General features: G+C 50.4%; 1 protein-coding gene across 5 annotated transcripts in view; it reads left to right on the top strand.

Moving 5' to 3' along the window:
• Positions 1-17,905, top strand: part of Large1 (LARGE xylosyl- and glucuronyltransferase 1) — a 334,576-nt gene that overhangs the window by 165,917 nt on the left and 150,754 nt on the right. For all 5 annotated transcript variants that reach the window (XM_087192775.1, XM_021258337.2, XM_087192773.1 and 2 more), the window contains one exon: positions 3,077-3,200. In XM_087192775.1, coding sequence (XP_087048901.1) covers positions 3,077-3,200 — 124 coding nt within the window. The remainder of the gene's footprint in view (positions 1-3,076; positions 3,201-17,905) is intronic.

The raw sequence follows: 17,905 nt of genomic DNA, 5'->3' as shown, positions 1-17,905 counted from the left end.
ACCCCAGCATCTGCAGCCTTCACCAGCAGGGTCACTGGTTTGGGTATGTGAGCTTTAGTGCCCGTCTTGAGTGACAGGGTGGACCTTATTGTCACTACTGCCCTCCCTGTAGCTCCTGCGCCTCGGGCACGCCTGTACCTGGGAAGCCAGAGACCGGCGTGTTGTACTCAGGTGCAGGGCTTCACACCTGAATGGATGGTGTTTCCATGTCACCCAGCCTGCGACAGCACGTGCCACCGTCCCCAAGGCTGATGGGACGCACAGGCTCTGGAGTTGAGTGGCTCCTTCTGGGTCCCCACGAGGAAGTACTGGCCCAGGGTTCCAAGCCTGGCTCTGCCAACCCCCGATCCATGAGGCTTCTGCTGTCTCAGGAGGCCCTGTTACTTCTCTAGCGAGTTCCCCGGTCCTCCCCGGAGCCCTCCTCACGTGTCCCAAGTCTCCCAGAGTACCCAGGCCACACGACCTTCTTCCAGTAGAAAATCACACTGAGGACCTCAGCCCAACTGCTGTGGTTTTCTGCAATGCGTGCTATTAACTCTCTGCGTGTCCCAGACTCCCTGAGCTCCAGGTGCTGTCACAGGCTCTCTTTTCCTAAAGTTGCCACTGGATTGTAAACTTAATTAACGATGATCTCAGCCGGCAAGGCCTGTGTGACCCCAGCTTGTGGTGGAGGCTGTGGTACTTCCCTTCAGGTAGGAAGGGCGAGGGGGTGGGGGTGAGAGCAGCAGCCGTCCCCAGGATGTGAATACGCTGTGGCGCCTGGCTTAGGCGCTACTCTCCCTTTGACCAAGGAAAGATGTGGGCTCGCAGCAGCAGGGTGGCTGGCTGTCCTGGGTGTAGACGGCTTATTGGGATTCCGGCGGGATTAAGGCCAGAGCCCCACACATGCGCTTCCTCAACTCGGTTCCTCCCAGTCAGCGCTGCATGTCTGGCAGCAGGGCCTCATCCTGGCCGCAGCACACCTGCCTTCACCAGCCCCTCTTGAGCTGGGAGTGCTGACCCTGGCCTGCCTCTTTCCCCCAGGCTTGTCTTCTTCCTGTACTGAACGTGAGGCTGCCGACCGGGTCCCTGAGGTCCCTCAGCTGCTTCTTGCCCCTCTTCTGGTGTCTGAGCTCATTTCTCCTGCTGTCCTCTCCATGCAGCATCCGGTGCTCCCCCTCTTCCACTGCTGTGACAGAGGAATGCAGGGGGCGTCTGCAGGAGCAAACTCACAGGCTCTCGGTGCAGTGGTCAGGGATGCTGCATCATAACACCAGTGTCTGGCAGAGGGCTTTGTGTGTCACCTGCGAGGAGCAGAAGGGCAGGAGAACAAGGGGACAAACACTCTAGGGACAGTGGCCACCCCTGCAGTGAGAGCACTGATCTACCCAGGGGGGTTCCCCACGGCCCTGACACCCCCACAGCTGCTGCATGGGTCAAGCAGGCCTCAGGAGACACCCACGGTCGGACCAGAGCACTGTGTGTCCTCTCCGTCTGCCACCCGTCTGTCCTTCCGGCTCACTTACTGAATTCCTTCCACATTCCCAGCCCTCCGTCGTGAACCCAGGGCTCTGTTACCTGCAGAAGCATGGTCCTTCGCTGGGCGGGCGAACAGGCCGTGGTTCACTGGGCTGGGCGCGGTTGGGCCTGGCACTGGGACAGGTTAGGAAGAGCCCGGCCTAGACCGAGGCTCTGAAGGAGACAGCGCCCAACCTAAGAACCAAGGGTGGGCAGGAGAGGGCTGAGTGGGGTGAGGTTCGGAGGTTGTGTTCCAGGAGAGGGGGCTGCATGTCTTCCTCCTGCAGTGTCCCCAGCACCCAGCCGTGGCCTGGCAAAGCGAGGGCCTGGGGCCCCATGCATGGGCAGACCCGAGAGGGTTTCCTTCAGGGCACCAGATGTGCCAAGGCTGGGGTGGGGAGAGCCCAGGGTAACCTGGCACAAGTGCGAGGAACTCAGGACGGAGCTGGGGACGCTGTGTGGGGCAAAGAGCCCGGTGCCAGCCGTGCCCACCGGAGCCTGCTCTGTCCACGTGGGTCCTCACTGCACTGCCTGCTGCGCCCACTGCCCTCCCTGCTCCCGGGGCCCCCGCTGGCGCCTCCTCTCCCTGTCCCTGTGCCTGACGCTGCCTGGCCCAGCTGCAGACTCCTGCTGCAGTGCAGTGCATCCTGTCCCTGTGCCCTGTCACATCTGTTTGTCCTCGAGGACACTGACTGTCTCCCCTGCACCCCTCTGACCGAGGCAGAACTTGGCTCCTTTTCCCTTTGTGGGAGTCGCGTCCTTTTGTCCCTAGCTGCATGCACAGTGCAGCGGTTCCAGCTGCCATCCTCTTAGAGCAGCAGTGTTTACAGGGGGGCTCACCGTGCCCAGGGCCCTCTGAGAGGTGAGCCGCTGTTTCCTGCTGTCCTATTTATTCCCAATGTGTTGCGTGTTAAGCTCTCATTTCATCAGTGCAGTGACTTCACGAGGGAGGCTTCCTAACATTTTATAGAACTGAGCAGTGCAGAGGTATCAGTGACACGCAGTGCTCCCTGTGACAAATGCAGGACACGGCTGCCTCCGAACCCGGGCCCGCGTCCTGCTGGGGTGCATGGAGTGCAGCCTCCCAGTGGGGCTGAAGAGTCCTCGATGAATAAACACTGCCCAAACCCCGGAAGTGAGGACAGCTGATGCCCAGGGGTGAGAGCCTGGGTCTCTGTGGGGAAGACCACGCAGGAAGCACACCTGACACCTCACACCAGTGCTGGGACGGGTGCCTGCCAGCCGCTGGAAGATGCCCCATGTCCGAGTCCCCTGCACTGTGCCTATGTGACCAGCTGGCAGGCATAAAGCAAAGTCTGGCCGGCGCAGAGGCCTCGGTAGGGGTGGTGGGTGGCCTGGGTTGTGCATCCCAGCAATGTCACCTGGCAAGTTCAGGTGAGATGTGTTCCCTTCTCCCTGCTCCGATGTCCTCACCAGTGAGCACTGCTGGGCTACATCCCTGGCTGCCTTCCACAGTGGCCTGGGAAGCAAGTCCTGCCTCTGGAGCTGGGACAGACAGTGTGAGGCTCAGCACAAAGCCCTGACCCTCCACGGCCTCCTCTACCTCTCCTCCCCACAGACGGAACCCCCTGCACTTCCACCTCATTGCTGACTCCATCGCGGAGCAGATCCTGGCAATGCTCTTCCACACCTGGATGGTGCCCGCTGTGCGCGTGGACTTCTACAATGCAGAAGAGCTCAAGGTAGGGCAGTAGGGTGGGCGGGGAAGGAGGGCAGGTGGGCCCCTGTCTACTCCAGCTTCTTCCTGGAGGCCGAACAGGCTGGTGGTGCAGAAGTCTCAGCTGCTAACTGGACATCCAGCCTGGACAGGGTGTCTGGAATGGTCACTGAAGGTGACCGCGTGACCACTCCCGGCACAAGTCCACGTTGCTCTGGGCTGCCCTGGCCACCAAGCCTTCCCTGGAGGCTGGGGTCACTGGTGCCTGAGCGTGGCCTTTCATAGAAGACTAGAGGATCCCTTCACCCAGGGAGGTGTGTGGAGCTCGAGGTCTGGTGGACCTGGGCTCAAATTGGGGTGTTCTCATCCTAGATCGCGTGACCCCAAGTCAACCCTGTCTCTGTGGGCCCTGTTTACTGGTTAGCAGTGATTAGAATTCAACGCTTGGGGTAATTAAGAGGCTCAAGTGAAAGAATGTGTGTGAGCCTGCGTAAGAAGCCGATGCTGAATAAACATTAAGGGTTTTCACCAAAGGAGCCACGTGGTCGCTCCCTCCTGTGCCTGCCACCCTGGCTTCATCTAGGCCGAGGTCCCGGCCAACCCCGGAGCCTGCGGTGCTGGCTCTGGGCTCAGCCTGGCCATTCCGCACACCTCCCAGTCTCGGGCTCTAAGACTGGAGGCCGAGGCTCTCTGGGCGCTCTATGCTGCGCCTGCACAGGCTGTGCCTTCTCACCGTCTTGTCGCAAGTCCTACGCAGCCCTCCTGACTTGCTTGTGTTGCCCAGGGCCATCCTTGACCTCGCCAGGAGAGGGAAATGTTCTGTTGCCTCTGTTGAAAGCTTCTGGGGAGGTGGGAAAAGGGACCGGCCGCTCGCTTCTGCATTCTGGTGCGTAGTAAGTGCCTCGTAGTGCTCCTGGGCTCCACAACCAAACGCTCCTGTAGCAAACACGCCACGATGCAGACAGGCATCTGCTCGGGGTCCCGTCTCCTTGGGAAGCTCTGGGCCCCAGGCTGATCTGGCCAGATTGCTTGCTCAGACCCCACAAAGCCACTCTCTTTGCACTTCAGAACCATCCCATTTTAGTAGATCATGGAGCTGCCAGCCTGAGTTTCGGTTATCCCGGTTTTTAGGCTCCGAGGTCGATCAAGATGTGCGGAATTTATCATTTGGGGATTGTTGTGGTAATTTGCTTGCCATTCCAATCTATTCTGAGCTGAAATTGATTAACACTCGCAAAAAGGGAAAAACAAAATTTAGCAAATTGCTGCACTAATTAAGGTGAAAGCAAGCCACTCTGTCTCCCAAGGTGTCGGCACTAGTGCTGGGGCAGCAACAGGAGGGGAAGAGCCACAGCTGGCCTCTGATGAAGGCTGCCCCTCACCTTTCCCCTGCCAGGCCCCGCACAGCCCTGTATACTGGATTTAGCAAGAGCACAAAGTCATAGCAAGACTCCGACTCAAAGGAGCAAAAACAAAATGCAGAGCAGTGGGAAAGACAGACCGGCCTGGGTCCTGGCTTCCTGTGAGCTATACGGGGAGGAGGTGGTGCTGGCAGGTGACAAAGGCCTGGTGTAGGGTGACCCATGAGGGCCCGGAGGTCTTGTGATGTGGCAGGCTTTGGAGAATTCTCCACTCCATAGTCCCAGCTCTTCTAGAGGCTGAGCTGGGAGGATCCCTGGAGCCCAGGAGTTCAAGACCAGCCTGGGCAACACAGTGAGACTGGTCTCCTTTAAAGGAAAAAAAAATAGCTCCACTCCCCTTTGAGGCCAGGGTCACATAGTGTTTGAAATGCTCTTGCTGGGCCTCACGGCTCATGCTTGTAATCACAGATACTCTGGAGGCTGAGGCAGGAGGATTGGAAATTCAAGGCCAGGCTTGGCAACATGGAGAGACCTTGTCTCCAAATAAGCAATAGAAAGAGCTAGGTAGTATTCAAGTACCCACAGGTTCTCAGTACTGCACAAAGGCGGGGTGGGGGGCCAGGAGATAAAAGCTCTTCATTGTGTAGCCTGCTACTTAATCTTATGCAGTTGGGGTGGGGGCTGAAGAGGAACGGGCTGCAGCTGCATCTACTCCAGGGAGCCCGGGTCTTCTGTGACCCCTTGCAGGGTAAAGAATGGGAGGGATTGGGGCTCTGACTGCCCATGTCCAGCCAGGTAGACCAGTTGTCCATTGTTTACATACTGGATCCTTCCATCCAAATTAAATCTGCATGGTTTAAAAGTTAATAAAAGTTAAAAGAGAGGTCCTGTCCCTCACAGGCATCTCACAATACCCTGTGCATTCCAGCTCTGCCCTGTCCCCTGCCATCAGCCCCGACCAAGCCTGTGGGATCTTTCCCAGCATGATGGCAACCATTCTTCCAGACTTGACTCCTGGCCTCCCTGCAGCTGCTGTCCTTCCCCATATCTCTTGGTGGCCATCAGCAAGAGTCAGTTTGGTGACTCCTGTGCCCCAGGCCACCACCCTTCCTGGGCAAATCCTTGCAGTTTTCCTTGCTTCCAAGCCAGAGACCACAACTGTGCAGGTTATTTCTCTGTAGTTAACCTCCATTCCCAGCCCTTTCTCAGCCGCATTGCTAATTAATTCCAGGTTCTTTTGCAGCTTCTTTACACAGGAACCCAGCCCTGCCAGCCTTGTCTCATAGTGGCTCCTTTGTTACTCGTTCTTTCAGGACCACATAGATTTCTTCAAAAAACTCATCCCAGATGCTGCTCTTTCCTGTCCTTGCCTGAGGAACTTATAAATGTGTGACTCTCCTAGACCCTAAGTTCGAAAGGGACTGGGATCATCTCTGGCATTTGTCACCCTTGTGTGCCTCATGCCGAAGATGACACCTGGCCGGTGAAATGTTTGGAAAGTGAATGACATGCAGGGCACTCAGAGCTGGGTCTTTAGGGAGAACAAAGTGAGGAGTGTTTGTCACCACCAAGGTCACCACATTCCTGGAGCCACCCTGCCTTGGGCCTGGCTGGACAGCCAGGTGTTTGCCGACCTTGAGCCTTCAGTGTCATAAATCCTCAGGTCCCTGTGTACAGCCTGAGTCCCCAGAGCAACCTGCAACAGGTGTTTTTTCATGAGAAGTGCACATGGCAAATGCCAGGAAGGCCACACACTGAAGCATCATCCTCTGGGCACCATCAGAGGCAAGGAAGCTCTGGGAAGAGAGAGTCGGGTCTGTGTTCTGCAGCTGTGGTGAAAACGAGTCCGATGTCTCCTGGGCACACACAGCCGGGCCTCCCCAGGTACAGCCCAAGAAGCCACTTTGTGCAGCTGCTGGCGATGGCATTTCTCAGAACTGTTCCTGTGGACCCCTCATTGAACCTGTTAGTGCTGAAGATAGAGCAACAGGGAATAGACAGTTTATGAGGGACGGTGCATGATCAAAAATGAACTGTGGGGGGCCGGGGATTTAGCTCAGTGGTTTCGCCGCCTGCTGCACAAGCGCAAGGACTGGAGTTTGATCCCCGGTACCAAAAACAAAAAAACAAAAAAAACAAACTGTGGGAATCTGCAGTGGACAAGCACACTCCATAATCACCAATTAGTGTGGATTTGAGAACAGCGATCGCTCAGCCTGCCCGTCTCTGCGGCCTGTAGCGTGCACACTGGTCTTCCTGGTGTTTCCACGGCCCATTTATTTGCAGCCTGCATGTCCCACATCAACAGGCTGCCAGGACAGAGGGTTCTGTGCTCGGATCTCTGCTCTAGATCTGCGGCTGTGAGTGTCCTCAGAGGGGGACACAGAGGAGGACTGACCTGGCCAGAGGCTCGGAAGGTGGCTGTGTGCTGTCGCTAACTGCACATGATGGCCCGTGCGTGGAGAGAGAAGTTTGATCACCTCCATCTCATGGATAATTCATAAACTAAAGCGCAGAGTTGGAGAGTATTTATTTGGCTAAGATCAGGCAGCTAATAAATGCCAAGGCTATTTGGCTTTCCCTTTCAAAATGAAATGGTACGAGATCAGGAGTGTGTAACTCAGGAGACCCAGATGTGGTCCAGACCCGAAGGAAAGCACAGAGACCCGGGCCGCAGCCACCAGGAACACAGGTGCCCCTGCCTGGTTGCACCTGGTTGATCCCTCTTTTCAGGAACTATCCGTCAAGGTCTAACATCAGGTAGACACCTACTTAAGGAGCACTTGCCATAGTCCTCAGGTTTCGTGTGGAATCTTGCACTCTGTGTGGGCCCTACTATGTCCATTATCCAGACAAGGAAACTGAGGTTGGGGAGGTTAAATACTTCAGATCACAGAGCTGCTGCATGTTGGACCTGAAATGGAAAGCCAGCACTGGCCGACACTGCCATCCTAGGCCTTTCTCCTGTGTTACACTTCCCTCCCTGGCGGAAGCCGAGATACCAACTGTAATTCTGGCTAAACAAGCTTCCTCTAAGTTCCCTGCGCTGCGCCTTTGGTCCCTGCAGAACACATGCATTAAGCATGAACCCTCCACTTAAAGCCCCGCTGGGAGCTGAGCTTCCTGCTGCGGATAAAAGTGACCCATTGCAAGGATGCTGCTGAGGTTTAGGGAGGCCCTGTCCCCCCACCCGAGACTTAGGTCTAAATGAAACAATCATCACTGTACACAGTTTGCTTCAAATCACCAAAATATATCCAGCTGGCTTTCAGACGAGGCCCTGCACCTCACCTGAAAGCCTTTAATCTTGCCCCAGTTGGCCCAGAAAGTCACCCCCACACCTCAACTGGGGTGCAAACAATCCAGAGCTCATGAAAGGAAGCTGCTAGGGCTGAGGTTGTTTCAGGCTTCACCTGGGTAGCAGGGAGCCCTAATTTATCTCTTGTTCTCTGAGACCTGAGGGCCGCTTGTTACACACATCAGAAGGTCAGAAAGTGGGATTCAGGACTGTGCTTATAGGAAATATTGATGGCTGACTCAGAATTGGCTTCCTGCTTGCCCTTAATTGCCTGTGTGCCAGGCCCCGTGGAGTACAGGAAGGGCTCTCCAGGAGCTGTAACCTCCTCGCCTGCCATCTTCCAGGGGCTCTCTTTTGGCGCTTCTCTCTGGGGTGCTCACCCTCCAGGGAGAGGGTGCTCTCCTGAAGCCTGGCCCTTGAGCTAGGAGAGAGCATGGACTCAGTGTGTCAGGGGTGACAGGAAGTCTTGTCTTCAGAGCTTTGCAGAATACATGGGGCCTAGAGGGTTGGTCTGGCATGTCAGAAATGACTTTCCCAAAATCCAGAATGGGTTTTCTAAGGCCAGGCCTGGGATAGATTTAAGTTTCCACACCTGGCAATGGAAGAGCTTCAGATGCTGTGAGCAGATGTCCCTGAGGAGCTGGGGCAGATCCAGTGACACCTGAACACATCCGGGAGGGCCTGACCTGCTCGATGCCTGCACAGGAGCGAGAAGGGAGGTGTGGCACTGGCCACCAGAGCAGCATGCACAGCTTAGCCATCTGTCACACTGGGTAGTCAAACCCGCCTCACTGTTGATAATTCAGAGCAGTTAGATGACATCAGTATCACATGCTTGGCGCAAGGGAGATGTGCAACAAATTCAGTTTCCTCACCTTTCCTTCACAGGTCTGCCTTTCACAGAGGGCCCCCTGTTCATCATTCAACTCAGGTTTTCAGCTTTACAGTGGTTCAGAAGTAGGAACTGTACCCTACATTTTGTGACTTCATTTTGCCAGGCTGCTGGTGTGTGCTGCATAGAGAACTACAGCTCCCAGTATGCCCTGCAGGCAGAGGGTCGTATTAGTCACTTCCCTGTCTCTGGAACAAAATACTGGACACTTGCGACTCATAGGGTAAGAGTTTCACTGTAGGTCATTGTTTCACACAGTTCAGCCCATGAGGCTGGCCAGAAACACCAGGGTGGAAGGACCTGGCAGAGGCCCACCCACAGTGGCCAGGAAGCAAGAGACAGAAGAGAAGGAAGGAGCCAGCACAAGATACACCTCTCCAGGTCACACCCCAGATGACTCACCCCCAAACAGCCCATTCACCTATGACCTCATCCGAGGGTGAACCCACTGAAGGGCGTACTGGCTGCACGATCCAGTTGCCTTGTAGAAGCCACACTTCTGAATCAGGACACTTTTGAGGGACATTTTAGATCCAAACCATAATATTCTGCCCCTGGGCCCCAAAAGGCTCCTATCTATCTCAATATCCAAATTGCTTTTAGTTCATCTGTAGGAGTCACATAAAGACTTAACACTTCCAACATTGCTGAGAAGTCCAAATCCACAGTCTCCCTGAGACTCAAGGGAAGCTCTTAGCTGTGAGCCCTGTACAAATTAAGAACACAGTTAAAGACTTCCAACATACAAAGGCACAAGCTAAATATTCTTGTTCCAAAAGGGAGATATAGGAGAATAGAAAGAAATTGGACCGATGTAAGATCAGAAACCACCAGGACAAACCTGTAGCTCCACATCTCCCAGCTGGACCATGTGATGTTGGCATTTGAAGTCCTAAGAGCTTGAGCAGCCCTGCCCTTCTCACCTTGCCCATTGGCGTTTTTTGGGCTAGGGTCTGCTTTCTTCCTTGCTTCCTCAGAAGACATTCCATGTTCCTGGCATCACCAAATTCCTGGGGTCTCCATTGCAGCTTTGGTTTCAGTTTTATAACTTCATGTTGTCACACTCTTTTGGACTTTGGGCAGGGAATATGACCCTGTCAGCCCACATTGCCTGGTCCCCTGGCCTTTCACTGAAATCTAGTGGAAACATCTGTGATCTCATAATTCTTACATTGTGCATGCTTGAAAAACCAGCACCACATTAGGGACACTAAAGTCTGCTGCCAACTCAAGCAGAAGCCAGACCCCCTTGGAACATGGCTACATCAGCCTCTGAGTGTCTGCATGGATGACCTTGGGGATACACTTCCCTCAGTGGCCCTGAGTGATCAGGACACCCTGCATCTTTCATCTTAAAGCAGCCTTTTAAAGCAATTAATCCTTTTACGTCCTTGAACCTTGCATGTGTGCAGTGTAGCCAATTCCTAAGATACCTTCCTATCTCAGTGCAAATGACCTACCTAATTTTTAATGGTGCTAATCTATTCAGCAACAACATCCCCTTTGGTCCCAAAATGTTGTATTCATACTATTAGTATTTACTTTTTAGGAAAACTGCAAGTTTTTCAAATCATTCACCTCTTTTTTTTTTTTTGCTCCTGATTCTCACTGTAGTTCTAGCTAAATGCACCAGCAGTACCCATGCTACAATCTCAACATTAGGCATTTCCTCCTCCAAATCAATTTGTCCACCACCGTTAAATTCAGTCTTATAGTAAGTCTTAGGACATGTGTAAAATGTTGACACATTCTTTGCCAAAATGTAACATGAATGCCCCTAGTTCACTTACCAATAATGTCCTCATTTCCATCTAAAAGCTCACGAGCCTCGTCTTTATTGTCTGTGTTCCTATCAATGTTCCACTCTGAGCACCAATCAGAATTATCTGTTAAGCTCAGCTTATAGCCTTCTAGGTTGTATACACCCTACTTGTCCAAATTTCCAAACTCTTCTTGCAAACCAGTTCCAAAGGCTTCAGAGCCACATTGGCAGGTACAGCCACCACAGTGAACCAACTCCTGGCACCAGTTTTGTGTATTAGGTGTTTTCTCATCACTTGGACAAAATACCTGACACCTGAAACTGGATCGCTCAGTAGTGGGTTCAGTCCATGGGCAGCTGACTTAAAAGCAGAAAATACATGGTAGAGGAAATCTGCTCAACTGATGGTGCTCAGGAAGCAAAAGAGCAAAGAAAAGGAAAGAGCCAGGACAAGAACACACCCTTCCAGGTCACACCTCCGGTGTTCTACCTCCTTCGACCAAGCCCCACCTCCTAGTAGCACGTTCATCTTTGAACTACTTGATAGATTAATCCATTGATGGGTATAATGTCCCCATGATCTGTTCACCTCCCACAAGTCCCATGTCTAATGATGTGAGACTTAAGGGAGGAATTTTACATGTAAGCCATACACTCTGTAGTGTGCTATGTCCTTAGCTGTGACTTTCAGGAAGTTAGATGCATTAAATACATACAATACTTAGACTATATTTTCTACTTGCAATGGAATGTCTAAGTCATATTCCCATCATAAGTCAGTGAGCATCTGTATTTAAAAATGGCTGTGAATGGGCCGGGATTTAGCTCAGTGGTTCTGGCGCCTGCCTCACAAGCGCAAGGTCCCAAGTTTGATCCCCAGTACCAAAAAAAAAAAAAAGGCTGTGATTAACCTCTTAAATCTTCTCTTTTCCCCGCCTACCCTGTCATCGTCCTCCCTAGAAACCTAGTATCTGGTAACTGCACCTGAAGGCCAGCTATTGCCAAGTGTGGGAACCTTGAACCCTCCACCGGTGCTGTCTGTAACGTATAATGGCACATCAGCTGTTGACTTTAACTTTTTGTGCCCCCATTTTAAAAAGAAAAGTGAAACAAATATAGCAAAATTTAATATCCTTTTTAATTTTATATATTGGAAAATACTACTTCAATGTGGTATGTTAGCATTATTTAGTCTTTTATTTTTTATTTAAATTAAACTTACTTTTTACTGCTGCATAAAATATACAAATGGTCCATGTTAACAAGGTACCGTGTGATGTTTCAGAGCATGCATCCATTCCATAACTGGTTTCAACCCATATCTATCTATCCAGGTATCTATTTTATGGCAAAAACATTCAAAATCCTTTCTTCAGTGTTCTTGGATATGCCAGCAACTGTTGTTATCTGTAGTCCCTGTGCTGCACAATCCATGCCACCAGCTGTTACTCCTGTAAAACCGTAACTTAGGACCTAGTGATTGACCTTTTTCCGTCTTAGTTACTTTCTCATTGCTAGGACAAAACACTTGACACCCACAGGTTAAAGGGGAAAAGGTTTATTTTGGCTCACGGTTTGTAAAGGTTTCGTAGTCACCTGGGTCTAGGCAGGCTTACATTGAGACTTCCCTTTTTCATTAGATCCATAAAGTGGGTAATCTTGCTGGGGCTGTACCTCTCTAGCTCTTGGTACTTCACCTGCCATTCCTGGGCCTTACTTCCTCCTCCACAGGAAGCGTGGAATCTGGCCTCCTGCTTCTTGTATTTGGGCTCCACATGCCCAGCCTGTTAGTGAAGTCACTCTCCTGACAAACTCACACAGCTCCCCCATCAATTAGGCAGCCTCTACCTGCCAGTCCTCCCAGGTGTGTCCCTCTCACCTGCACAGGTTCTAACAGAGAGGTGTCCTGAGCTTGCAGCCAGAGTGGTCAAGCTTTGTAGACCTGTTGAGTGGTCGCTGTGTTGCACCCAGTGAGAGAGAACCAACCAGAGACTGATATTAAATCCACACAGGAGTTTATTACCGGCTGGGACCCGAGCCGAGCATCGGACTCCAGCCCCGACTGGGGGTTGACAAACATGTTTTGTACACCTTTGAGCCCAGCAGTTTCTAGGCCCCCCTATGGGATAGAACTGGTAAAGCAAGCAAAAGGTACAGAAGCGGAACGTCCTGCTGTTGGAGCATTTGTGAAACAATAGTTGATTAATTGCTGTTTCTAAGAGACTCTCTAAGGGGAGGAGGTTGCTAAGCTTCCTCCTTCTGAGTTCCTCTAAAGGGCAGGCAGGTGGGTCAAGCAGCAGTATGGAGTCTGTCCTGCTAACCAGGGTCCTTTCAGCTGTTGGTCCTAGTCCTGTGAAAATTTGACCATTTCCCTTTCATAGTTTTTACAGTTTACCACCGCGTCCCTTGAGGAAGGACCAGTTTGAATGGCTCCTTGGGAATGGGGAATAAGGCTAGGATCCTGCGGGGCTACAAGGCACCCTTCTTCTCCCCTCTTCAGTGTTTGATTTTCCAGAGAGACCATAGACGTGGCCCTTTGGTGCCCCTTGCCATGAATGACAGTGACCTGGCTGGGAAGATAAACTGTCTTCAGCTTACTGGTGAATCTCCTAGTAAGGATCAGGACATGGCAGGGCAGTGAAAAACTCACGGAAGAACCTTTGACCTTTGGAGTGACATGTCAAAGCAGGTGTAAATAAACTCCGACCAGGGCTCCCCTGCACCCTAACTATGGCTATGGATCTCGAGCATTTTCCAGAGAAGGGAGTTAACACAGAGTCCATAAGGAATGGAGTTTGCTTACTCATGATGTGCAAAGTCACCCAGGTTTTTGTAGCCACAGAGATGTCCATGGATGGGGTGTTGTAGGTTGCTCTGGACCCCTTCAGTCTTTGTATCCAGAGCAGGAGATGAGGGCTGTGGTTAGCCTGGCCCCTCTCTTGTAGCAGGGACAGACAGTCAGTGCTCCAGTGCCATGAGTCAGGCACACTGACCATAAGTCTGACACAGCAGAGCTCTGGCCGTGGCTCGGCACAGGTGTGTGCCCCGTCCAGTTTTCTTGCAGGCCTTGATTGGCCCTGAGTTTTCACTTGTATGACTTGTATGCTTAAAGCATTGCTAATTGAGACAGCCGTAAGTTTGGTCTGTCCTTTTGCTTAGCCCTTCTCCCTTTATCCTCATGTAGACCTGATTGTTGAACACAGAGTAAGTTGTGTCCACCAACCGGGTTATATGGGTCTAGGGTACAGCAAGGGGCCAAGACAAATTGGACATCTCACCATGCTCGGTCAGAAGCAAAGATCAAAGTCTGAAACCCACCAGAAATCTATCAAGATCTTTTGAAAGTAGTGGGTCTCTCTGGGGCACTAGCCTCTGATGCAGTTGCTGAGTATATGCTGGGCTGAGGATTTAAGGAGGAGGCCAAGGAGACCTCCCAGTATGGTTATTTTTATTGAAAAGATGAGAGAGACCTATATTCCTCCGAGAGACAGGTGGGCATCTGAGGACATGACTACCAATGATACCAATTTCCTTTTCATCGGAGGCTTCATTGAGTACTGTAATTCTTGGGCCTTTTCAGAGATGAAGAGCCATAAAAGCCTGAACATGAGGGGTTTTACATTGCTTTGCTTGCCTTTTGCAGAACAGATCTAGCTGAAGAGTAGTATTATAGCTTGGACTGCCATTCTGTACCCAGCTCTCACCATTTCCTAGCTCATACTAATGGTGCGGTCACTGGAAGCTGTTGGGGGTTTCCCCTGGCGTGTCCTGGGTCCCACTGGCCACTGAGAGAGAAGGGTGGCGTGCCTCCCACCTTCCCATTAGAAACTCCTAAGAGGTCAGGGTGGAGCCCTCCCAGGGGCTTCCTTAGCCAAGTGAAAATCTTTTAGCCACCTGAGACACAATATCCCTTATATCTATCCCAATAGTAAAAGCTTTTGTACTATGTTTAAGGTAGTAGACATAGAAATCTCTTTTTAGCATTTAAGAGAAAAAGTCCTAAGTACAAGGATAGCTCTACCTTGCATACTTACTTACAGCCACTTAAGTTGACCTTTACTTGCAGTTCCCTTTGTTTTCCTCAGGCCCTCAGGCCTGTAATGTGTCTAAATTACCCAAATTTCTGTTAGAAGACACAAGCAGGGGATCTAACCTGATTCAGAAGAGAAGCAGGGATGAGTCCCTAAGTTTCCTAAAAACAGAGGCTTAGTAAACAGAAAATGGCCAATAAACATGGTGGATTCATGTGGCTAACTAATAGGACAAAAGCAAAATGGCCATCAAACATGGCAGAAAGGTGGACTGGGATGAAACAAGGCCCTATGAAAGCAACTCACCGAGGAAACCCAGATTAAAGGCCATCTAGGAATCAAGAACAGATGAAACTTTGAACATGAGCAGGCCAACAGAGGAGTGAGAAATCTAAACAAAGTATCAGGGAAAGCAAAAAGGTGAGGACAAAAAAAGCCAAACCATACTACACTTTAGGTCATGCACATGGAGCCTGAATAGTCTGTTCTGTGAATGAGTTAATAGCATGCTCTCTGGCAGCTCTTATCTGACTCATACCTGCAATGAGTGACCCTAAACGGGAGAAAAGAAGAAAGAAAAGAGGAGAGAAACTTGAGGTAGACCTGTGGGCCTCCCTTATCAGCTGGGAAAAACACAGAGGCCCTGCGCTTCCCCCGCTCTGTCCCACACTAGAAACTGTTCCCAGAGCCACACAAAAACTTCTTGAGTTTCCTAGCTGCCATTAATTTTTACCACCCTCTCACTCCCTGCCTCTCCGTGATAGCTAACATCTGCCCTCAACAGATGAACACCCACCCTGGGAGAGAAGGGACAAGAAGGGGATTGGAGCTTTCCTATGGGAGAGAGGGGGGAACAAAAAAACCAGAGCAGTCCTTGGCTTGAGTCCATAGATTTCAGAGAGGGGGAGAAACAAAACTCTGCCCACAGGCCCTTACCTTCTTCCAGGCTTTACCAAAATATGTTTCTGGGTCCTGGAGTACTGAGGCCTCCTTCTAGAAAGTCTTTCTAGGCTCTTCTTACCTTGAACAAAGAATTGGACAGAACAAGTGCAAAAAGTAGCAAAGTTTCATACTTAGTAAAGGTAGGAAAAGAAATACACTCTGCAGACCAAGTGTGGGCCAATCAAAAGTAGGGAGAGAAGTACATTGTACTGGGTGGGATCAGATCACTGCAAAAGAGAGAGCACTTTGGCCTGGTGAAGTTACAAATAGAATTAGCACTAAATTATTGGAGATGGTTGCAAATGAAACAAAGCCTGTATGGAATAGGAAATAGACAATGGAGAAAGAGAAATGGTACTGTAAGTTTAGATATCCATATCAGTCTATTAATTGGTTTTCCCATTGTGCATGCACAATAGCCAACATCCACAACATATGGGAAACTGTAATTTGGGTCGTAATTTAGGGGTTCAGTCCGTGGTCCCAAGGCAGAAACATGGTGGAAAGGTGTGGGGGAGCAGGTAGGGAACAGCAGGGGAAGAGCTCCAGGGAGGAGGGGTGAGGGGCCGGCCCTAGGCCACACCTCCACGACCACTCAGTCACAGCCCTAGGGTCCTTTACTGTTCTCCTGGGCAACTCCCAAGCCAATGCAGTTGACCCGGTTAAGCTGAACTACCACAACGGGAAGAGCTAATGGTAGCCTTTGTTCCATACACCTATCTCTCAGGTAAAAAGTTTCAAATGTGTAAAGCAAAACCTGACAGAAATGTTAAGGCCCATTGGGGGAGAGTATACAATATCTTGTGTGTGGTATATATAAAAACATGCCGTATTCTTAAAAACAATTTTAAAAATATAATTGATATCAGTGAAGAGTAAACTTCACATCCATCCAACAGAATAAAAATAGATTTGCAATTGTTCATGAAAAACATCACAAAAGTGATAACATACTAGGACACAGGAAAATGCCTCACTAAATTCTAAACCATAAAATTGTGTGGGCCTGGCACAGAAACACGGTGCAGTGAAACTGCTCTCAGAATCACTTTGGAATGGGAAGTTCACAGTTCTTGGAACTTAGGAGTTAGTAAAGCATTTTCCTAAATGTTTATTTAATCCAAAAGGAAGTAAAAACTAAATTGTTGCCTAATTTGCCGCCATCAAAAGGGGTCCATTACACATTGAAGTTTATGTGATGAGCCCAAAGCTCTCACTGGAGATATTTTAACTGGCTTCAATTCTTTCATTATTCAGAAACAAAGACGATGATAAGTGAATCTCACATTCATTCCACGCAGTAAACTGAAATAGAAATAAGGTTGTGGCCTGAAGAGAGACAGAGTTCATAGCAGAAGTTCATAAAGTAAGGAAAATAAAAACCAGGAAAGTGGAAACATTAATTTTCAAAGCCAGTGCCGTATATAAGAATCTGCCAAGATGCCTATGAATTTAATGATCAATAATGGAGAAAATACTAATAAGCAAAATAACGGACACCATGGTGTATAAAATATATAAGGACACCTTGATTGTCAGCCAGCTCAGATCTCGAATTTCCCACCACTCAAACAGCAAAGTTCGAAAAAAGCCTGCTCGTTGTTCACAACTTTGCTCAGCAGTTGAACCAAAACTCCGACTTGAGAAGGCCTGTAGGGGCCAAGAGTGAGTCACAGGTCGCGTCTCACCGCGAGCAGAGTGGAGACGCCTCAGTGCGAGCACTGCGCTGGCCCAGACACACAGCGCTAGCGTCGGCGGGTTAGGACATTCCGCACTGGGCACTTCCTCCTCGTGTTCTTTTTTTGCCACTTTATTTGCATAAAGTGTTGTAACCCTGGCTCCATGGAAAGTTATGATACCAGCAGTAAAGCTAAGAGGAAAACTGTGGGAACCACGATAGAGTTAAAGAAAGAAATCACTGCGAAACTTGTTAAAGTCCTGGAAAAATGAATTTATAAGTGTAACTGTTGGGCCTCAGAACCAATTATTTGGTTTTCCATTATTTCTTATAGGAAAAATATGTGCAGTTCTCAAGCTTTTCAGTGTTCCAACACGAATTTGGAATGCATTAAGCTCGACCACTGAGACATCATTGTGCATGGAAAAATGCTAATAAATTAATGACCAACATATTCTTGGCACTTAGCATATACCTGATACAGTACAAAGCATTTAGTGTGGTTATCTTCTGTCATTCTGCAGCAACTCTTTGAAAGTGGTGCTGTGATGCCACTGTTTTGCAGGGGAGGATCCCGGAAATAAAGACATGTTGGCCCCTGAAGCACTGGAAATAGGAACCCAGCTCTGGGCTTTCTCCTTTCTCCAGCAGAGCCCCACCCAGCAGCCCACGCTGGCTCGGGAAGGCATGGCGCGGTCACTCCCAAGGTGCCACTGGTCCTGATCACCTGGCATTAAACTGCCGGGAGGCTGGAGCTCAGGCCAAA

This window comes from Heterocephalus glaber, unplaced genomic scaffold (assembly GCF_053883595.1).
Source record: "Heterocephalus glaber isolate CG9 unplaced genomic scaffold, H.glaber_assembly_v1.0 deba00001572, whole genome shotgun sequence".
In the NCBI taxonomy this organism is placed as follows: domain Eukaryota; kingdom Metazoa; phylum Chordata; class Mammalia; order Rodentia; family Bathyergidae; genus Heterocephalus; species Heterocephalus glaber.
Note: the sequence above shows the minus strand (reverse complement) of the source record. Positions and strands in the feature narration are given on the sequence as shown.